Genomic DNA, 23,680 nt, shown 5'->3' on the forward strand with positions numbered 1-23,680 from the left:
ATGTTTTAAACAGCAGACTTTTGACAGCCAATGCATTTCAGTGTGAAGAAGCAAGCATTCAAAGTCTTCATCATTATCCTTGCATAACTGGTGAAATATTCTGCTATTTAATGGATAAGCTTTAAGTTTGTTGATGACAGATATTACAAGAGTCATTCTTGAAAAAAGTCGCTGGCTGAGGTTTTTGACTGTGAGATGTTGACAATGAATTACAAACAGACTTGGAATTTCTTTTTTCATATGTGCCACTGAACCAGTATGGTGACCTGACAGTGCTCCATCTATGCACAAGAAATCATGTTCCTAATCTGAATACTTTAATCCTCAATGTACATTTTTAGTTTGTTGTAGATTAATTCTCTATGGATATTGGTTTTTAATGTTTTACAAAAGAGAATCTTTTCATAAACTTTTCCATTTTTGATAAACTGTACATGTGCCATTAGCAATGCCTTGTTGTCTCACACAATTGACTCATCCAGTTGTATCCCAAATTCTGTTTTTTGTAGCTATGTACATAGTTGATACTCAATGTCTTCACTCATTTCATCAATGCAATGAGCTACAGAGTTATTACTTAGAAGAATTGATTAAAATACTGTTGTCCATTTTCAGAACAGTGGCGAGCACTTCTAATACAGCAGGCATTATTAATCTTTCACCAGTTGTCTGAGATTTTCCACATTTTGCTATCATTTTGGAAATGTAAGAAGCAATGAGACCACTATCAAGGTCATTTTTAGCTTTCTTAGCAAATGACTCAAGTGTGCAACACTTTTCTAATGATTCTTTCATCTTCAGGGACTGAGTAATACCATAAATAGCCTTTTCAGGGTGTCTTTTATGGAAGTGTTCCTGCAGTCTTCATTAGTGTTACAAATAAGACACGGGTCGTCGCTGATCTGACGTGAATGGAATAAAACCATTCTCCAAGTATGTAACATCGTATTGACACACTTTCTGTTTTTTAACAGGATTAGAATTCAGGGCTTCACTGCCTTCAGACATGCAGAAATTGTGCCGTATGTATTTATCCAGCATTAATGGGGCTAAATGAAAATAAAAAGTAACATCAACTGGGAGTGTCCATCGTATGTTGACGACGGATGGAACGATGGTTGTGCCGCGCAAAGGAACGGCAAGGTGAAGATGAAGACAATCATACAGCAAAAATTACGTCAAGGATTCAGATTGGAATCTCAATGTTAGTCAGGGTCGAGCTGGTGTTCAGCAAGCTACCTTCATACTATTCCAGTTAGGGCAATTGACCAATTGCGTAAAGTCTCATAATCCCCAAAGATGGTTCTTAACCGTTCAAGAGGAATCCTTGTGGTTGGCAGATTCACCGACTGGCTTTACTTCTCCATTTGGTTCTGGCCAGTGCTGTATCATTGTGCAGCCTGTTTAACTGTAGATCTATAGAGAAAACCGAGAGGGTGTACTTGACTTCCCAACTGTTAAATTGCATGAACTTGTTCTATGCCAGAAGTCAAGGGGAACTCATGGGCACCCCAGTTGCTAATTTATGTATCCCCAATAATGTCTGTTCGTTAAGGTTGGATGAGATTGCCAAGTTTCTGATGTGTTGTGATGACGAGTGCTCACTGCCTGCAGAACTATGATTCTTCTTGTGTTCCAGTGCCTCATCCTTTACTTGGAAGTGCCTGCTCTACTGACGGTCGGTCAGGTCTTGTGCCTCAAGTTAGGGTGCCCCCCCCCCCGGAATCTTGAAGAGCCCTGATGACTTCTATTTCCCAAAGCACCCCCTGAGGACACTTTACCTCCCCCGTTGGGAATCACTGGGCTCGGGTTGAATTGGTGGGTTGTCTGGAAGGGTCTGTTTCACACTGCATCTTTATGTACAATGTCCTGGGTATGTTACTCAAAATGGCCTCTTTGGTTTGTTACAAGTAGGAATGTTTCTTTGTCGGATAAGTGTTTCTCTAGCCGTTGTTTCACTTTAGAATGGCTGATATGGTAATTGTATTCATTTGTTAATCAATGGGGAATGTCATTGTGTCTTGTGATGCTGGGAACTTGGGGGAGGGGTTTTCGCGGGTTTTTTGGGGGAGGCCGAGGAAGACATGGAAGAAGGTGGACGTGTGCTGGACTGCTCGTAAGACCACCGGGGTGGTCCCAGGTGCGACGGCCGGATGGGTCGATTGGTTCGTTGATTGAGCTCCAACGAGTGCACTAAACAGACTGAACTTTGATAAGTGGCGCCTTTTGTTTTTTTTCCTTGTGTATATATATTGTATTGCTTACTACTCTTTTTAATTTTAGTAAACTCTTTAAAGTGTATTTCATAACGGTATTTGTTGTGGATTTGATACTGTTGGCGGGCTCGAGGCGTAAACTCGATTCTCACAGCACCTGCGTGTACGGGAGGTGGGTTGGAGAGTGGCTGGATCCCTTTTTTCCCCTAGACATATACCAGCCTGTGGGTAAGTGTTACATTTGTGGGGTGCTCGTCCCGGATTGGATTGTCAGGGGCTGTGGAGTCGCGCAGGCAGCAGAGGAAGATGGACAGAGATAAGTTTGTTTGTTGGTGCCAGTTTGAAGATGTACCGGTACAGTACGCATGCGTAGTGAGCGGAGTGGATGTTCGAGTTTCGGGAGACGCGATAGTGAGGGGTTTAAGTTCGGTGAAGGGTATTGGGCAGGTAGAATTGGTAGCTAGACGGTGTGGTAAAGAGGTAGAGTCTAGCTGGGTGTTGGTTCGTACGAGTGCTGAAGTCAGGACGGTGGAACTGCCGGCGACGGTCAGTGTACCGGGGGAGGCGGGCCCGTGGGGGCTCCACTCCTACCAGGATGAGGCTGAGGAGACATCGGGGGAAGAGTTAGAGCTAGAGGTGGACCCCAGAGAGGTGCCCGGCACTAGTAAAGGGAGGTGGGAGGAGGGAGTCGTGACTAAGCCCCGCTCCCCAGGTAGGGTGGAAGTCTCGGAGCTGGCAGCTGCACTTAACTCCCTGGTGGGGGTGGCCGAGAGGCCACGGCTGAAGCTGGGGGTGTTCTCCGGAGCCAAGCCTACTCCGGATGGGGAGGTGGACTATGAGACCTGGATCGAGCATACGTCTTTGATGTTAGAGGAGTGGCCAGGCTCAGAGGAGGAGAAGAGGCAGCGATTGGTGGGAAGTTTGAGGGGTTTAGCAGCCACAACCATCCGGGAGTTGAAAGCTGAGAAGCCTGGGGCCTCAGTGGAGGACTGCCTACAAGTTTTGGAGGGAGCGTTTGGGTTGTCAGGGGAACCCTGGCTGCTTTTAGCAGAGTTTCAACGCCTGGAGCAATGGAGAGGGGAAAAGCTCTCCGAGTACATATTTAGGATGGAGGGGATGCTCTCGGGGCTGCGGCGCCGAGGGGTAGTGAAGGCGACTGACGTGGCTAGCGTGAGGATGAGTCAGATATTCAGTGGCTCTCTGGAGGAGGACAAGGTGGCGTGGACTATCCGGCAGGCTTATAGGAAAGGTCCCCCTCCATCCTTCGGGCAACTGATTAGAGAGGTGCGAGAGGAAGAGAGAGCATTGGGGCGGAAAAGGGGCACGGGCCTACGGGAGCGATCCTCAGCGATACAGGAAGTGGTGGCTGAGTGGAGGAATGACAAACCCCTGGGGAGTAGGGAACCCCCTTTGGAGGGGAGGGACAGGGGAGGTACCTACTCTCAGGGGCGATCAGTGCAGTGGATTGGGAGCAGGAGCCGTCCTGGGAGAGGAGGGGCAGCCGGCAGTGTGTGCGTTAACTGTGGGAAAGAGGGGCATTTCAGGCGGGACTGTGGAAGGCCAAGGGTGTGCTATAGCTGTGGAGAGGAGGGTCACTTTAGGTGGGATTGTGAGAGACAAGGAGTCCCGCGGAGGACAAGCCCCCCTGCGACTAAGAAGGGAGAGGTGTCGGGGAAACTTAGGAGAGGCTCAGTGAGGGAATGGACTGGAGCCTCTGGAGGAACACGTTCCCAGAGATCAGCCGGAAGACCACCGGGTGCCCACGCCTCTGTTCCGGATGGGCTGGTAGGACCCCGTGCCAGTGTGGGTCTACGGATAGAGGGAGTTTACGCAAAAGCCGTTCTTGATACTGGATCGCAGGTGACCTTATTGTACCGGTCTTTCTACAATCAACATCTAAAGCATTTGCCCGTAACACCATTTGACGCCCTGCAGATTTGGGGTGTGAGCGAGGGTGACTACCCGTACGATGGGTACCTATCGGTGAGATTGGAGTTCTCGGAGGGCGATGTGGGAGTGTCGGAAGCTATTGAGACGTTGGTGTTGGTGTGTCCTGACCCGGTGGAAACCGGTGGTGCTGCCCTCCTGGTGGGGACTAACTCCCCAGTTGTGCGACGGCTCCTGGGAGCTTGTAAGGAGAAAGGGGGGGAAGACTTTCTGGAGACCCTCTCGGTGCATCCAGTGTTTCGAGCAGTGTTCGAAGAAGGGGTTGCCTCCCAAGGGCTGGACCCGGAGTGTAAACGAGGGACGGTGTGGTGTACGCAGGCGAGGCCCAAGGTGATCCAACCAGGGGAGGTAGCACTAGTGATGGGGACCCCCAGATTCCCAGGAGTGCCGACAGGAGAAGCCCTGTTAGTAGATGCCCCAGACGATCTTGAAGGGGAGACACGATTTCCGGCGGGGGCGCTGGTGAGGCCCGAAGTGCAGAGACCAGGGGTGGTACATGCGAGGCGTATAGCTATAAGTGTCAGGAACACCACGGCAAGAGAAATCACCTTTAAGAGGGGAATGCCGCTGGCACATCTGTTCCCGGTGACGGTAATGTCCAGCGCACCAGTGCGGACCCCTAACGGGGAGGGATCGGAGCATCGAAGGGAGCTGACCGCTGAAGCCTTTAACTTCGGGGATTCCCCAGTGTCGCCGGAGTGGAAACGCAGGCTAGTGGAGAAGATGCTGAAGATGGAAGCTGTTTTTTCTCGGGGCGAGTTTGATGTTGGCTGCTCCAAAAGCACTCGCCACACCATCCGGGTGACGGAGGACACCCCGTTCCGAGAGAGATCCCGGCGGCTGGCTCCGGCAGATGTTGAGGACGTGCGACAGCACTTGTGCAAGTTGAAGGAGGCCGGAATCATAGCTGAGTCTCGAAGTCCTTATGCGTCCCCAATAGTGGTGGCACGGAAGAAGAATGGGCGAGTGCGCATGTGTGTTGACTACAGGACGTTGAATCGGCGAACTGTCCCTGATCAATATACTGTCCCAAGAGTCGAGGATGCGTTGGCCTGCCTGAGCGGTGCAAAGTGGTTCAGTGTGCTGGATTTAAGAAGTGGGTATTACCAGATCCCGATGAGTGCGGCCGATAAAGAGAAGACCGCTTTTATCTGCCCACTGGGGTTCTTTCAGTTCGAACGAATGCCCCAAGGCATATCCGGAGCCCCAGCCACCTTCCAGAGGCTCATGGAGAGAACTGTGGGGGATATGAATCTGTTGGAGGTGCTGGTGTACCTGGACGATTTGATAGTGTTTGGATCGACTTTGGAGGAACATGAGGAGAGACTGTTGAAGGTGTTGGGCCGGCTTAATGAAGAAGGGTTGAAGCTTTCCCTGGACAAATGCCAGTTCTGCAAGTCGTCGGTTAACTACATTGGCCATATCATTTCGCGAGAGGGAGTGGCTACTGATCCAACCAAGATAGAGGCTGTGACCACCTGGCCGAGACCCCAGAAAGTGGGTGCTCTGCGCTCATTTTTGGGGTTCTGTGGGTATTACCGGCGATTTGTGAAAGGATACGCAAAAGTGTGTCATCCGTTAACTCAGCTGTTGTGTGGCTATCCCCCGGTGGGGAAGAAGAGGACGGGGAACCAGAGGCAGGATGCTGGAGGATACTGGAACCCGGCGGAACCTTTTGGCTCAAGATGGGATGATCGATGTGAAGAGGCGTTCCGATCTTTGAAAAGGGCACTGACCCAGGCCCCGGTGTTGGCTTTTGCCGATCCCCAGAAGCCATATGTGCTGCACACGGATGCCAGCCGAGAGGGTCTCGGGGCTGTTCTGTACCAGGAGCATGGCAAAGCATTGAGGCCGATAGCCTTTGTCAGCCGAAGCTTGTCGCCATCGGAGAGAAACTATCCCACTCACAAGTTGGAGTTCCTGGCGCTGAAGTGGGCGGTGGTGGACAAGCTGGGCGATTACCTGTACGGAGCCAAGTTTGAGGTGAGAACGGATAACAATCCTCTCACTTATATTTTGACTTCGGCGAAGCTGGATGCCACAGGACATCGGTGGCTGGCGGCATTGTCGGTATATGATTTCAGCCTGAGGTACCGCCCCGGAAGCAAGAATATCGATGCGGATGCATTGTCTCGTCGGGAGCCGGGGGAGGAGGAGAAGGACGAGGAGTGGGAGAGTGTCCCTGCCCCTGGAGTGAAGGCGATGTGTCAGTTTGTTATCACCGTGAAGGCCGAGGGAAGAGGGAGGCTGGAACGAGCCGTGGACCATTTGGGGGTTTTTGACGACGCCATACCCCTAGTTTACTGTGACCTGACCGCTCTGGGGACTAAACAGTTGCCGGAACTGAGTCCGGGGGAAGTGGCAACTGCTCAGCAAAATGACCCGGGCATTGGCACAGTGTGGAGAGCGGTCGAGAAGGGGGATGGGGCGTTGGCTGAGAAGGCGAAACACCCATACGTGCCTCTGTTGTTGAAGGAGTGGTCTCGGTTGAAGTTAAAGAACAAAATCTTGTACCGGGTAACGGCGCCTCCGGACCAACCCCGCTGTTGGCAACTGGTCCTGCCAGAGGAGTATCACCAGACTGTACTCCAGGCCTTACATGATGATTCTGGACATTTGGGGGTGGAAAAGACATATGGATTACTCAAAGACCGGTTCTACTGGCCCCGGATGAGGGGGGACGTCGAAGAATACTGTAGGGGATGCCGTCGTTGCATCCAGAGGAAGACCCTGCCAGCGTTGGCGGCTCCACTGTCGCACTTGCAGAGTGCGGGACCTCTGGACCTGGTATGTATGGATTTCCTGTCGATTGAGCCTGACACCAGCAACACCGCGAATGTATTAGTCATCACCGATCATTACACTCGCTATGCTCAGGCATTTCCCACCAAGGATCAGAAGGCGACGACAGTGGCGAAGGTGCTATGGGAGAAGTACTTTGTGCATTACGGCCTTCCCAGGCGAATCCATAGTGATCAGGGGCGGGACTTTGAGAGCCGCCTTATCCAGGAATTACTGACTATGCTTGGGGTTGAGAAATCCAGGACTACCCCTTACCACCCACAGGGAGATCCTCAGCCAGAGAGATTCAACAGGACCCTGTTGGATATGCTTGGGACGCTGGAGATTGGGCAGAAAAGCAGGTGGAGTCGTCATATTGGACAATTGGTTCACTGTTACAATTGTACTCGCAATGAGGCTACAGGGTATTCACCCTATTATCTGATGTTTGGGCGGGAAGCGAGGTTGCCCATTGACGTGTGTTTTGGAGGTGGAGTGGGTGAATTTCCCGGGAAGTCCCATCTAAAGTACGTGTCCGACATGAAGAGGGAGTTACAGCGGGCGTACGAGTTGGCCGAGGCGGCGGCTACCAAACAAAATCGGCGGAATAAGATGCGGTATGATCGAAAGGTGAAGTTTGTACAATTATTACCGGGCGACCGGGTCCTTTTACGGAATTTGGGACTCCCTGGTAAGCACAAGTTGGCAGATCGATGGGCGGCCAGCCCCTATGTAATAGAGAGCCAGATGCCGAACCTGCCAGTTTACCGGGTGAAACCCGAGGATGGAAAAGGGCCTATCAAGGTACTCCATAGGAATCACCTGCTGCCACTGGGTCAAGCGGTGCAGGTGGATAAGGAGCCCGAGTGGGAGGTTACGCCCAGTACAAGGATTCTGCGAGGGAGCGGAGAACGGGAAGAGCCCGCTGCTGAAGAGCGGGGACGGGTCCCTCACTCGGGAATGGCTACCGATTCAGAGGAGGACGACTCAGATGAGTGGGTCCTGTTCCCATTCGCTAGTGCTCCAGTACCAGGAGAGGAGGCTCCTGGCCCTTCCCATACTGAATTGGGTGAGAGGAGGGAAGGTCTTGAGGGTCAGATGGAGAGGCAGCCTACATTGGTGGGAGAGAGGGTGGAATCTGAGCGTGAGCCGGAGAGATCTCGGGTGAGGGAGGACCCCTGTGAGGAAGGGGGTGCGGGTCTGTCAGGTAGACCTGGGGTGTCCGAGACAGTGGGTTCGCAGGTGACGAGGGAGCCCAGTGGGGCAGAAGGGGTATGGAGATCTCAGAGGATTAGGCGCCCCCCGGAGCGGTTGACATATGTGGTACCGGGAGAACCGAGTGTGATTTCTACTGCTCTGGGTAGTTATGTCATTGCCTTCTGCACCTGGGTTGGGTTTTGTGTGTTGCAAGAAGCTTTGGGGACCTCTAGTAATGTCATGAGGGCATGACATTTGCTGGTGGGGAGAGAATGTACAATGTCCTGGGTATGTTACTCAAAATGGCCTCTTTGGTTTGTTACAAGTAGGAATGTTTCTTTGTCGGATAAGTGTTTCTCTAGCCGTTGTTTCACTTTAGAATGGCTGATATGGTAATTGTATTCATTTGTTAATCAATGGGGAATGTCATTGTGTCTTGTGATGCTGGGAACTTGGGGGAGGGGTTTTCGCGGGTTTTTTGGGGGAGGCCGAGGAAGACATGGAAGAAGGTGGACGTGTGCTGGACTGCTCGTAAGACCACCGGGGTGGTCCCAGGTGCGACGGCCGGATGGGTCGATTGGTTCGTTGATTGAGCTCCAACGAGTGCACTAAACAGACTGAACTTTGATAAGTGGCGCCTTTTGTTTTTTTTCCTTGTGTATATATATTGTATTGCTTACTACTCTTTTTAATTTTAGTAAACTCTTTAAAGTGTATTTCATAACGGTATTTGTTGTGGATTTGATACTGTTGGCGGGCTCGAGGCGTAAACTCGATTCTCACAGCACCTGCGTGTACGGGAGGTGGGTTGGAGAGTGGCTGGATCCCTTTTTTCCCCTAGACATATACCAGCCTGTGGGTAAGTGTTACATTTGAATAAATAAAATACTGAATCTTGCCACAAACCCGCCAAACTAAAACCAGGGAAGTGCTTTCTTTGTGGCAGATCTCTTGGACAGAGACCAAATCTTTACACAATATCCAGGAGCAGTCTTACGAAGGCCCTTCACAATTATAGTAATAATTCCATACCCCTGTAAGCAACCCCCCTAAGGGCTAGCACACTATCTGCCCTTGCAGAGGTTTGCTATACCTGCAGCTTGGCCTTCAGTGACCTGTGTACAATCACACACCAGGGTCTCTTTGGAAGTTGGTATCCACCAGCTTCAGGCCACCTCACTGAAACTGAGGTGTAGGTCATCTGGGAAAAGGAGAAAGTGTGGGGAGAGGACTTGAGAGGAGGGGAGCGGTGTTCGGGTAGGACAGGGTTTGGGAGGGGGAAGGTTGAGGGTATATTGGGTTTGAGATAGGAGGTGAGAGGAGGGGAGGATGTGAGGGTAGGGCAGAGTTTGGGAGGAGTTTGAGGAAGAGGAATGTGAGGGTAGGACAGTTTGGGAGGGAGAGTGACAGGAGGGGAATGAGTGTGAGGGTGGGGCAGAGTGGAAAGGGAGGTGGACTGAAAGGTGTATGAGAGAAGCGGAGGATGTGACAGAAAAGGAGGGGAGAGGGTGTGAGAGGAGGGGTTGGGTGAGTTCTAATTTCTAACATCAGTAAATCCTCTGTCTGTGTAGGTGGACTTGCTGGTGGAATTGAAATTTGTATCACATTCCCAACAGAATATGTAAAAACACAGTTACAGCTCGATGAACGGGCAAACCCTCCTCGTTACAAGGGCATCGGTAAGGACCACTGGGGTAAGGGCTGTTACTGCACACGGCGAGGGTCAGCTACCAGTCTGAATGAGATGCCTCTGCTCTCCATTCCTGAGTGGCTCTGACCCTCATCGGGCTCGCTCTGTGTCTCTGGCTTACAGGAGGGTTCATCCGTGGTTCCACACCACCTCGTGTCCATTCCAAAGCGTGAGCTGCAAGCCATTCCCACATTCAGGTAGGATGGTAGTGGAGCAGTCGGGGTTCGATTCCTGCCACTGTCCATACGTTCTCCCTGTGATTGTATCCACTTCCTCCAGGTACTCCACTTTCCTCCCATATTTTAAAGACGTACAGCTTGGGTTTGGTAAGTTGTGGGATGTTCTGTTGGTGCTGGAAGTGTGGCAACACTTGCAGACTGCCCAGCACATTTCTCGCTGATTTGATTTGACATAAATTACATATTTCACGGTATGTTTTGTTGTACAGGTGACAGATCTTTTAAAAATGTGCCATGGTTAAGAGTCCCAGCCCTGGGCGTCCCCCCTGCTTATTTTCTGCTCCAGGCTGTAGTGTGAATGGGAAATCTTCTGGCTGGAATGGAGAGTGAGCCACTTGTAACTGTGTAGGATCAACTTTATTTGACATATGCACTTACACAGATAACCCCACTCAGACTTTTCCCTTAACCTCTAACACCCTCAGTAATCAGGAATGTATCAATCTCTACTTTAAATAGACTTGGCCTCCACAGCTGTCTATGGCAGTGAATTCCACAGATTCATCACTCACTGGCTAATGAAATTCTTCCTTATCTCTGTTCTAAAGGGACATCCTTCTATTCTGAGACTCTGTCCTCTAGTCCTAGACTCTCTGACTATTGGAAGTATCCTCTCCTTGCCTCTATCTGGACCTTTCAATATCCAATAGGTTTGAATGAGACAGGCCCGGATCCATCAAACACTGTTCATGTTTTAACCCTTTCATTCCCGGAATGATTCTTGTGACCCTCTCCAGGGCCAGTGTGGAAGCTGCAGCAAGGCAAGGGTCAGCAGAATATCCAGACCAGGATAGATTGCAGACAGCCCAGGCAAGAGAAGTCTTTGAGGAGCACGGCTTCCCTTTCCACAGCAGGTCACCAAGAGGTGATAAGCTGTTATCCAAGGGTGCGAGGGGCACATACACCAACTTTAGTAACAGCAAAGTATCAATATGATGGAATGGTGAAGCAGACTCGATGGGCTGAGTGGTCAAATTCTGCTTCTGTCGTGTGGTATTAGATCACAGGGGTTTCCTTTGAGTTTGAATAGCAGTTGTCCCTCGAGGAATCCCTGCACAACTGGCTCCGTCTGTTTGGGGTAGGAGGGAGCAGGAGTGAGGGCGACACTAGGGATCACCTCCAGCCCTCCACCCTCACCCACTCCCCAGTCTCGTGTTAACCCTCTGTTACCTGTGGGCACGGTAGGACAATGCCTCACAGCGCCAACTGCCCAAATTCAATTCCCACCACTGTGTGTATGTACTGTACATTCTCACCGGGTGCTCTGGTTTCCTCCCACAGTCCAAAGACATACCGGTTAGTAGGTTAATTGGTCATTGTAAATTGTCCCGCGATGAGGCTGGGGTTGAGTCGGTGGGTTGCTGGTGGTGCAGCTCGCCGGCCCAGGTGAGTGTGTTCTCTAAGTAAATGAAATAAGGAATTTGCTGTGGTGTGTTGGTCAGGATGCGACATGCTAAAAAACCAACAGTCAACAATTATCAAGAATAAATAATTATGTCAATGTATTTGCAGTGTAAGCAGCATAATGAACAGGGGTTGAAGGTGTTTACGGTGCAGTGACGGGGTGATAGATAGGAGGGTGAGCGGAGCTGACCACATGAACCGCCTGGGGAAGGACCAGGTGACGATTGAGGCAGACGTCCTGAGGGAGGGAGGAACAGACTGGTAAATGGGAGCCAGAAGCCCCACTAATGAGCTGCTCCCTTGGCAGGTGACTGTGTGCGTGTGACTGTTCAGGATCACGGGTTCAGAGGACTGTACCGAGGCCTCAGCTCCCTGCTCTACGGTTCCATCCCAAAATCTGCCGTCAGGTAAACACCAAAGTTAATCCAGCTAGCAAAGGTGAGAGATGGAAAAACCGCAACTCAGACAGCAGCAATTGTTGATAAAACCGGTCGTGAGGAGATTATTGCTCACAGAAGTTGCTTGTGTGTTCTGTTTTGAACCATGCTTGGTACCGGAGATTTTCAGAGCAGAGTCTTTGCAAGGTGATTTTTTACTGAGTTCTAGTTGGAGACTTCATGAAGTGTGTGTGAGAACATACGTGACTGTGTGTGTGCACACTTCTGTGCGAACATGCCTACATGCATCTGCGCGAGCGTGTGCACGTGTGTCTGTGTTTACACTTTGTGAATGTGTGGGTGTGTGTTTGTATGTATGCTGAACACAGCAGCAGTTTCATCATCCCACCAAAAACTTATTTCCTCTCTCTTGCTTATTAAGAGTCATATGTTCAAGATTGTTTATACAGCATCTCTGAACTCATTTCAATCTAACACAGTCAGTGTGTTACACACTCCCAGGAACAGCTGGCTGTTGTGTTGGGAGTGAACTCATTTCAATCTGACACAGTCAGTGTGTTACACACTCCCCAGAACAGCTGGCTGTTGTGTTGGGAGTGAACTCATTTCAATCTAACACAGTCAGTGTGTTACACACTCCCCAGAACAGCTGGCTGTTGTGTTGGGAGTGAACTCATTTCAATCTAACACAGTCAGTGTGTTACACACTCCCCAGAACAGCGGGCTGTTGTGTTGGGAGTGAACTCATTTCAATCTAACACAGTCAGTGTGTTACACACTCCCGGGAACAGCTGGCTGTTGTGTTGGGAGTGAACTCCTTGATCTTGCTTTTCCCAAACAGTGAAAATTACTTTAATCTATCCAGTCAAACCCCTCCTTCATTTTTAAAACCTTTGAAAAGATAAAAACCAGGTTTTGCAACCTGTCCTCATAAGTTAACGCTTTAAAAGGACAGGTAGCTTGCTCCCCGGTGTTCAGGATTCCTTAAAAGAAGCGGATTGAGTTACCTCAGGGAAGCTCTTGCAACTTAACGGTTGAGTAACTAGGTAATAGACTTAAATAATAAAAAATAATAAAATGTTTGTCAGCATCTATGGAGGGGAACTATACAGTCGACATTTTGGGACATCAGCAATAAACAAAATGCTGGAGATTTAGAGATGTTGCGTGATTGTACTGCTCAGCATTTGTCACCAGATGGCAGCATTGTGCTGTCAACGAAAGTGATCAAACCAGACTGTCAGAATCAGGTTTCCTATCACTGACATATATCCTGAAATTCGTTGCTTTGTGGCAACAGTACAGTGCAATATATAAAAAAGACTACAAGTTACAAAAAGAAATGTAAAAAATAATAAGTTGTGCAAAAAGAGCGCAAAGTAATGAGGTGGTGTTCATGGACCATTCAGAAATCTGATGGTGGAGGGGAAGAAGCTGTTCCTAAAATGCTGATTTTGAGTCTTCTGGGGCCTGTAACTCCTCTCTGATGGTAGCAGTGAGGAGAGGGCGTGTCCTTAATGATGGATGCTACCTTCTTGAGAAGCCTCCTTTTGAAGATGTCCTTGAGGGTGAGGAAGCTAGATTTAGATCAGTTTGTTGTTCTATAACCAGGATGCAGTGAACTTTCTTGTTCACAAGAAGTGCACAGAATAGATAGTGTACACTGTAATAATAAACGCGAACAGGAGGACAGCTCTGCAGAACAGTGCAAAGATTGTAGATAAAAACCGGTACTGCTCAGTTCATCACAGGGAACGCCCTCTCCACATGGAGCACCGCCACAGGGAAGCAGCATCCATCATCAAAGACCCCACCACCCAGGCCACGCTCTCTTCTCACTAATACCGTCGGGCAGGAGGTATAGGAGCCTTAGATCCCACACCATGAGGGTCAGGAACAGTGAATACCCTACACGCTTCAGTCTCCTGAACTAGAGTGGATAACTTCACTCACCTCAACTCTGAACTGGTTCCACAACCGACAGACTCACTTCCAAGGACTCTACAACTCATGTTCTCAGTAGTAGTTAGTTTTTAATTTGTCTTTTGCACATTGTTTGTCAGTCTTGGCTTATTTATTTTAATAAATTCTACTGCATTTCTTTATTTTCTTGAAATTGCCCCAAGAAAATGAATCACAAGGTAGTATATGGTGAGAATATATAATAAATTTACTTTGACTTTGAGGTAATTCAAAGAAATACTGAAGTGACAATGCTGGAATAAGTGAGAGAGGTAGAGTTAAGAGTCTGAGAGTGTGGTAGCACCGTCAGGAGGGGTGTGTGGAAGAGGTGACTGCTTCAGGAATCTGGTGGCTGTGGAGAAGAGGGGTCTGGATGTCTGAATGAAAGTTCTCAGCCCGAAACATCGTCCCGATTGAACATGGCATCAAAGGTTACGAAAGATAAGAAGATACGAGGTTAGTTTGGCAAATAAGGTGAAAGCAAATCCGAAAAGTTTCTACAGTTATATTAAAAGCAAGAGGATAGTGAGGGATAAAATTGGTCCCTTAGAGAATCAGGGTGGTCAGCTATGTGTGGAGCCGAGGGAGATGGGAGAGATTTTGAACGATTTCATCTCTTCGGTATTCACTGAGGAGAATGATATTGAATTGTGTAAGATGTGGGAAACAAGTAAGTAAGTTATGGAACCTATGACAATTAAAGAGGTGGAAGTACTGGCGCTTTTAAGAAATTTAAAAGTGGTTAAATCTCTGGGTCCTGACAAGATATTCTCCAGGACCTTGAGGGAAGTTTGTGTAGAGATAGCAGGAGCTCTGACAGAGATCTTTCAGATGTCATTAGAAACGGGGATTGTGCCGGAGGTTTGGCGTATTGCTCATGTGGTTCCATTGTTTAAAAAGGGTTCTAGAAGTAAGCCTAGCAATTATAGACCTATCAGTTTGACATCAGTGGTGGGTAAATTAATGGAAAGTATTCTTAGAGATAGTATTTATAATTATCTGGATAGACAGGATCTGATTAGGAGTAGCCAGCATGGATTTGTGCGTGGAAGGTCATGTTTGACAAACCTTATTGAATTTTTTGAAGAAGTTACGAGGAATGTTGACGAGGGTAAGGCAGTGGATGTAGTCTATATGGACTTCAGCAAGGCCTTTGACAAAGTTCCACATGGAAGGTTAGTTAAGAAGGTTCAGTCGTTAGGTATTAATGCTGGAGTAATAAAATGGATTCAACAGTGGCTAGATGGGAGATGCCAGAGAGTAGTGGTGGATAATTGTTTATTGGGATGGAGGCCGGTGACTAGCGGGGTGCCTCAGGGATCTGTTTTGGGCCCAATGTTGTTTGTAATATACATAAATCATCTGGATAATGGGGTGGTAAATTGGATTAGTAAGTATGCCGATGATACTAAGGTAGGAGGTGTTGTGGATAATGAGGTGGGTTTTCAAAGCTTGCAGGGAGATTTATGCTGGTTAGAAGAATGGGCTGAACGTTGGCAGATGGAGTTTAATGCTGAGAAGTGTGAGGTTCTACATTTTGGCAGGAATAATCCAAATAGAACATACAGGGTAAATGGTAGGGCATTGAGGAATGCAGTGGAACAGAGAGATCTAGGAATAACAGTGCATAGTTCCCTGAAGGTGGAGTCTCATGTAGATAGGGTGGTGATGAAGACTTTTGGAACGCTGGCCTTTATAAATCAGAGCACTGAGCACAGAAGTTGGGATGTAATGTTAAAATTGTACAAGGCATTGGTAAGGCCAAATTTGGAATATTGTGTACAGTTCTGGTCACCGAATTATAGGAAAGATATCAATAAATTAGAGAGAGTGCAGAGACGATTTACTAGGATGTTACCTGGGTTTCAGCACTTAAGTTACAGAGAAAGGTTGGACAAGTTAGGTCTCTATTCATTGGAGCGTAGAAAGTTGAGGGGGGATTTGATTGAGGTATTTAAAATTTTGAGAGGGATAGATAGAGTTGACGTGAATAGGCTGTTTCCATTGAAAGTAGGGGAGATTCAAACGAGAGGACATGATTTGAGAGTTAGGGGGCAAAAGTTTAAGGGAAACACGACGGGGTATTTCTTTACTCAGAGAGTGATAGCTGTGTGGAATGAGCTTCCTGTAGAAGTAGTAGAGGCCAGTTCAGTTGTGTCATTTAAGGTAAAATTGGATAGGTATATGGACAGGAAAGGAGTGGAGGGTTATGGGCTGAGTGCGGGTAGGTGGGACTAGGAGAGATTAAGAGTTCGGCACGGACTAGGAGGGCCGAGAAGGCCTGTTTCCGTGCAGTGATTGTTATATGGTTATCCGGTTACGGGGAGAAGACCAGTAACTAGGATTGAGGAGATTAAAAAAAAGGATCAGCCATGATTGAATGGCACAGCAGACTCAATGAGCCAGATGGCCTAATTCTGCTCCTATGTCTTGTGGTCTTGTAGTATTCCTCTCCATAGACGTTGCCTGATCTGCAGAGTTCCGCCAGTATTTTGTGTGTGTGTGTGTGTGTGTGTTACTCTGGATTTCCAGCAGAATCTCTTGAGTTTGTGACATGAGAGAGGCGACTGGTTCAGGAAATCGATGATAACGATCTTCTTCCAAAAGGTAGAAGAGGGAAGGGAATGGCCAGGGTGTCAGGAGATTCTGTGAGGATGGGAAAGGGGCATAATTCACTTAATCTCTAAAGGAGAAATCAAAGGTTTCCACAGCATTCTCAGAGATGTTCACGAAGATATCAGTGTTGGGAAACGTGCCAGCCAGTTATTGCAGAGCAAGATCGTAGACCCAACAGCGAGATAATGAAATGACGACGACATGGCGGCTGCTTGACTGATCATTTCTGAAGATCGGAGCCCAGAGGTCTGGAAATCAAAGCGCAATGGCCCAAGTCTAGAGGCTGGAGACGTATCTTCGAGTTGGAGGACTGCCCATGTGTGAGTGGGTGGGAAGGCTTGTCTGCAGATGTTCTTATCTCTTGTGTTGTTCTGCCGAGCGAGATGGACGTGATATATTGGACAGCAACACACACAACATGCTGCAGGAACTCAACAGACCAGGCAGCATCTATGGAAAAGAGTACAGCTGACATTACCCTGGAGATAACAAGATGAGTAGAGCTCAGAGGTGGGGGAGTGGAGGGAGAAACACAAGAAGATAGGTCAAACCGGGATGGGGAGGGTGAAGTGAAGAGCTGGGAAGTTGGTTGGTGAAAGAGATACAGGGCTGGAGAAGGGGGAATCTGATAGGAGAGGACAGAAGGCCGTGGAAGAAAGAAAAGGGAGAGGGAGGAGCACCAGAGGGAGGTGATGGGCAGGCAAGGTGAGAGAGGGAAAATGGGATGGGGAATAGTGGGGAGTGGGGGCATTACTGGAAGTTCGAGAAATTGATGTTCATGCTAACAGGTTGAAGGCAACCCAGATGGAATATAACGTGATGTTCTCAAGTGCGGCCTCATCGTGAGGAGGCCATGGATTGACATCTCGGAATGGGAAGTGGAATTAAACCGGGTGGCTACTGGGAGGTGCCGCTCTGTCTGGTGGACGGAGCGTAGGTGCTCGGTGAAGCAGTCTATGTCGGGTCTCACCGGTTATACAGGAGGCCACACTGGGCGCACTGGATACAGTATATCGCCCCAGCAGACTCACAGGTGAAGTGTCACATCACCTGGAAGGGCCCTGAATGCTCGTGAAGGAGGAGGTGTAGGGGCAGGTGTAGCACTTGTTAATAATGCAAGGATCAGTGCCAGGAGGGAGGTCAGTGGGGAGGGACAAATGGACAAGGGGGTCACATAGGGACTGATCCCTGCGGAAAGCAGAAAGAGGGGGGAGGAGGGTGTGCTTGGTGGTGGGATCCCGTTGGAGATGGCGGAAGTTGTAGAGAATTATGTGCTGGAGGCAGAGGCTGCTGAGTGGTAGGTGAGGACAAAAGGAACCTCATCTCTGGTAGAGTGGCGGGAGAATGGGGTGCAAGCAGACATGCGTGAAATGGAAGAGATGGGTTTGAGGGCAGCATTGATAGTGGAGGAAGGAAAACCCCTTTCTTTGAAGAAGGAAGATACCTTCTTTGCTCTGGAATGAAAAGCCTCATCCTGAGAGCAGATGCGGTGGCGACGGGGAAATTGAGGGAAGGGAATGGTGTTGGTGTGGAGGTGTGTGGCTACACTTGCAGGCTGTATCCAGCACATCCTTAGGCTGTTGGTTGTTAACACAAATGATACATTTCACTGTATATTTCGAGGCACATATAATACATCAATCTGAGTATGAATTTAATTTCTTTGTCCTTGTTCGCTGCAGGTTTGGAGTCTTTGAGTCTCTGAGGAATCACTTACTCAATGAGAACGGGGTCCTGACCAGCCAGAGAAGCCTGCTGTGTGGCCTGGGAGCCGGTGTGGCAGAAGCTGTGCTTGTGGTTTGCCCCATGGAGACAGTGAAGGTAACACTAAGACCTTACACAAGGAGGCAGCACAGTATCATAGTGGTTAGTGTAATGCTTCCAGTCTTCTCTATAGACAAAACACCCAGCCCAAATAAAAGCAATCAGCAACATTCCTGATCAGAAAGCATCGCAGGAAGTGTAATGCCAGGTTAGGATTGTTTTTGGGTGGTATGGTCGTGGAGAAATCAGCGTAACACTATAACGGTGCCAACAGTGTGGATTCAGTTCCCCCTGCCGTCTCTAAGAACTTTGTACATTCTCCCCATAATCACTGATGTTTCTTCAGGGTGATGCAGTTTCCTCACACACACAAAGATGTATGCGTTGGGGTTAGTAGGTTGTGGCCATGCTATCGAGGAGCTGCAAGTGCGGCAACACGTCCCCTGACAGTCATGATTGTTGACACCAAAGATGAATTTCACTGTAAGTTTTCATGTACATGTGACAACTAAAACTAATCTAAAAATAAAAGCTCATCTAATTAGTTGGCGGTCTAACAGAAATGCTGCAAGGAAAAACAGATTTACTGGTGGAATGTGGACTGTGTACAGACAGGGATTGGAGGAATGTGGACCGTGTACAGACGGGGATTGGAGGAATGTGGACCGTGCACAGACGGGGATTGGAGGAATGTGGACCGTGTACAGACGGGGATTGGAGGAATGTGGACCGTGTACAGACGGGGATTGGAGGAATGTGGACCGTGTACAGACGGGGATTGGAGGAATGTGGACCGTGTACAGACGGGGATTGGAGGAATGTGGACCGTGTACAGACGGGGATTGGAGGAATGTGGACCGTGTACAGACGGGGATTGGAGGAATGTGGACCGTGTACAGACGGGGATTGGAGGAATGTGGACCGTGTACGGACGGGGATTGGAGGAATGTGGACCGTGTACGGACGGGGATTGGAGGAATGTGGACCGTGTACGGACGGGGATTGGAGGAATGTGGACCGTGTACGGACGGGGATTGGAGGAATGTGGACCGTGTACGGACGGGGATTGGAGGAATGTGGACCGTGTACGGACGGGGATTCGAGGAATGTGGACCGTGTACGGACGGGGATTGGAGGAATGTGGACCGTGTACGGACGGGGATTGGAGGAATGTGGACCGTGTACGGACGGGGATTGGAGGAATGTGGACCGTGTACAGACGGGGATTGGAGGAATGTGGACCGTGTACAGACGGGGATTGGTGGAATGTGGACCGTGTACAGACGGGGATTGGAGGAATGTGGACCGTGTACAGACGGGGATTGGAGGAATGTGGACCGTGTACAGACGGGGATTGGAGGAATGTGGACCGTGTACAGGGATTGGATTAATGTGGACCATGTACAGACATGGATTGGAGGAATGTGGACCGTGCACAGACAGGGATTGGAGGAATGTGGACCGTGTACAGACGGGGATTGGAGGAATGTGGACCGTGTACAGACGGGGATTGGAGGAATGTGGACCGTGTACAGACGGGGATTGGAGGAATGTGGACCGTGTACAGGGATTGGATTAATGTGGACCGTGTACAGACAGGGATTGGAGGAATGTGGACCGTGCACAGACGGGGATTGGAGGAATGTGGACCGTGTACAGACGGGGATTGGAGGAATGTGGACCGTGTACAGACGGGGATTGGAGGAATGTGGACCGTGCACGGACGGGGATTGGAGGAATGTGGACCGTGTACAGACGGGGATTGGAGGAATGTGGACCGTGTACAGACGGGGATTGGAGGAATGTGGACCGTGTACAGACGGGGATTGAAGGAATGTGGACCGTGTACAGACGGGGATTGGAGGAATGTGGACCGTGTACAGACGGGGATTGGAGGAATGTGGACCGTGTACGGACGGGGATTGGAGGAATGTGGACCGTGTACGGACGGGGATTGGAGGAATGTGGACCGTGTACGGACGGGGATTGGAGGAATGTGGACCGTGTACGGACGGGGATTGGAGGAATGTGGACCGTGTACGGACGGGGATTGGAGGAATGTGGACCGTGTACGGACGGGGATTCGAGGAATGTGGACCGTGTACGGACGGGGATTGGAGGAATGTGGACCGTGTACGGACGGGGATTGGAGGAATGTGGACCGTGTACGGACGGGGATTGGAGGAATGTGGACCGTGTACAGACGGGGATTGGAGGAATGTGGACCGTGTACAGACGGGGATTGGTGGAATGTGGACCGTGTACAGACGGGGATTGGAGGAATGTGGACCGTGTACAGACGGGGATTGGAGGAATGTGGACCGTGTACAGACGGGGATTGGAGGAATGTGGACCGTGTACAGGGATTGGATTAATGTGGACCATGTACAGACATGGATTGGAGGAATGTGGACCGTGCACAGACAGGGATTGGAGGAATGTGGACCGTGTACAGACGGGGATTGGAGGAATGTGGACCGTGTACAGACGGGGATTGGAGGAATGTGGACCGTGTACAGACGGGGATTGGAGGAATGTGGACCGTGTACAGGGATTGGATTAATGTGGACCATGTACAGACAGGGATTGGAGGAATGTGGACCGTGCACAGACGGGGATTGGAGGAATGTGGACCGTGTACAGACGGGGATTGGAGGAATGTGGACCGTGTACAGACGGGGATTGGAGGAATGTGGACCGTGTACAGACGGGGATTGGAGGAATGTGGACCGTGTACATCATGATTGGATTAGTTACTTGGGCATCATGTTCAGGACAGACATGCTGGGCTAAAGTACCATCTTGTCGTGTCCATTTCCACTCTGGGGAAATCCTCTGGAAATAGAAAAAAAGAATTCTTCAAAATTTATTTCATCAAATACATTCAGTGGCTGCTTTATTAGATACTCCTGTATGTTTCTGGTCTTCTGCTACTGAAGCCAGTCCACTTCAAGGTTAGTTTTGTTGTGCATTCCTCTGCAAGCCACTTCTCTAACGTGTGTTCTTTGGATTCTCGTCACCCTTCCATTCGCTTCAGTCACTCTGGTGTCTTCTCCAGATACTCTGTCCTCCCACAGTCCAAGTTGTTACTGGTTAGTAGATTAATTGGTCAATGTAAACTGTGCTGTGATTAGACTCAGGTTAAATCAGGGATTGTCAGGGGTTGTTGGGCTGTGAGACGTGAAGGGCTGAAAAGGCCTTTTCCACGCTGTTTCTCTAAATAGAAAAAATACTTGAGCAGTATTGTGAAGGTGCACAGCTATACTAAATGAAGTGGTCACGGGGTGTACATCAGAAATGTTCATTTGTGGGAGAGGTGCCGACATTTAGGAAAATTACTAAAAGGCAGAGGTTTAGCAAATTGCTCACTATACTGTGTCTGTCCACTTGTGCATCAGTTTCTATTCTAGATGAATTGACTTGCATTTAATCTTTCAGCTTGTTTTGTTACTGTGGAATGTACTTATCTTTTATTATCCTTTCAGGTGAAGTTTATTCATGATCAAAGCTCAGCTAATCCCAAATACCGTGGGTTCTACCATGGAGTCCGGAAGATTATTCAAGAACAAGGTAGGCTCCTCAATCTGGGTAAAGGGATGTCCTTTCCCAGTTACCCCATGGAAGTTTCTATTAATTATAAATTCCAATTTCTATCTGTGGGGTGGTCAGAAATGATGGGGAAGTTAAACCGAAATGTTTAAACTTTGTGTGCAACTTTCTGCTTCTTAATGATTTAACAGCATTGGGGCAGAGTCAGAATCAGGTCTATTATGACTGACATACTGTATATGTTGTGAATATTGTTGTTTTGTGTCAGCAGTGCAGCTGAAAGACAGAACTACTATCAATTACAAAATAAATTACCAGTGGAAAAAACTCAGAACTCTGGTGGCAAAGTGAAGAAGCTGTTTCTAAGATGTTGTGTCTTCAGGCTCCTGTACCTCCTCTCTGATGGCACATCCCAGATGTTGAGCCTCCTTAATGATGGGTGGCCCCTTCTTGAGGCATCACCTCTTGAAGATATTGTGACTGTGATAGAGCTGGCTGAGTTTACAACCCTCTGCAGATATTTTCCCAATCCTGTGCAGTGGCTTTTCCACATCAAACAGCGATGAACCAGTTGGAATGCCCTCCACAGGATATCTGTAGAAATTTGCTGGAGACTTTAGTAACAAACCAAATCTCCTCAAGCTGCTAATGAAATAGACTGAAGATTAGTTGGAGATCAAATGATGTCACTTTCAGTACTACATCCAACCTTGGGGGGGACCTCTTAGTTTTGTGAACATTTTGGAACAGACTAAAGTGCTTGACGAGCACTCTTTAAGAGAATCTTCTCAATTTGAAAGGGATCTGTGAGCTCTCAAGTGAGAGAGAAGACTTCATGTTAGTTGTCTAAACTTCACAATTTGGCAACTTTCTGTTCCTTTTACCTGTGATGATAGTCAGCATTTAAATATTTTCAAGGATTAGCTTTACTTGTCACACATGCATACATCAAAACATACAGTGAAATGGGGTGTTTGTGTCAACGCCCAGCACAGTCCGAGGACGTTTTGGGGGCAGCCACAAGTGTCACCGTGCTTCTGGCACCAGGGTAGCACGCCCACAGCTCACTGACTCTAAGTTGTACATCGTTGGAATGTGGGAGGAAACCTGCACGGTCACTGGGATTGAATCCCGACTGCAGGCGCTGTAAAACCTTGCACTACGCCACCTTGCCACCCTACTCACCAATACTGCACACAGACTTTAATTTGCTCATGTCATAGAGCAGTACTACACAGGACCAGGCCCTTCAGCCCATCTAGTCCATGCCTACTTATACTCCCTAGTGCCGTTGACCTAAGCTTGGACCATTGCTCTCTGTATCCCTCTCGTCTGTGCTGGAAACATGGTGGCACCTGAGGGCTGCCCCAGGCCACCCTCAGACTGCATTGGTTTTTGACACGAATGACACGTTTCACTGTTTTGATGTGCATGTGACAAGTAAAGATAACCTCTCATCGAGATCATGCAGGCAGCAAAAAGGATAATCTCTCATACCTTGGCTTTCAGGGCTTCGTGGTGCATACCAGGGTGTGACAGCCACTGTCCTCAAACAGGGCTCAAACCAGGCAATCCGTTTCTCTGTGATGACAATGCTGCAAAACTGGTATCAAGGTGAGTGGCAAATCCCAGTGCTACAGAGAACTGGTTACTGGATCTCTGTCCCCAGTACTTTGTCCTATAACCACTGCTCTCTTCTCACTACTACTATCAGGAAGGAGGTACACAACCCTTAGGTCCCACACCAACAGGTTCAACCATCAGGCTCCTGAACCAGCGTGGATAACTTCACTCACCCCAACTCTGAACTGATTCCACAACCTACAGACTCACTTTCACAGATTCTACAACTCATGTTCTCGGAGTGGCATATACGTACTCTGATAATAAATATTACTTTGACTTGGGTTGCTCTTG

General features: G+C 48.8%; 1 protein-coding gene across 1 annotated transcript in view; it reads left to right on the forward strand.

Moving 5' to 3' along the window:
* Nucleotides 1–1,106: 1,106 nt before the first annotated feature.
* The window catches only part of LOC132395220 (tricarboxylate transport protein, mitochondrial-like), a 32,564-nt gene continuing 9,990 nt past the window's right edge, over nucleotides 1,107–23,680 (forward strand). Inside the window, exons 1-6 of the mRNA XM_059971507.1 lie at nucleotides 1,107–1,204; nucleotides 10,808–10,956; nucleotides 11,767–11,881; nucleotides 18,133–18,271; nucleotides 21,700–21,784; nucleotides 23,273–23,377. Coding sequence (XP_059827490.1) covers nucleotides 1,107–1,204; nucleotides 10,808–10,956; nucleotides 11,767–11,881; nucleotides 18,133–18,271; nucleotides 21,700–21,784; nucleotides 23,273–23,377 — 691 coding nt within the window. The remainder of the gene's footprint in view (nucleotides 1,205–10,807; nucleotides 10,957–11,766; nucleotides 11,882–18,132; nucleotides 18,272–21,699; nucleotides 21,785–23,272; nucleotides 23,378–23,680) is intronic.

This window comes from Hypanus sabinus, chromosome 6 (genome assembly GCF_030144855.1).
Source record: "Hypanus sabinus isolate sHypSab1 chromosome 6, sHypSab1.hap1, whole genome shotgun sequence".
NCBI classification, from domain to species: domain Eukaryota; kingdom Metazoa; phylum Chordata; class Chondrichthyes; order Myliobatiformes; family Dasyatidae; genus Hypanus; species Hypanus sabinus.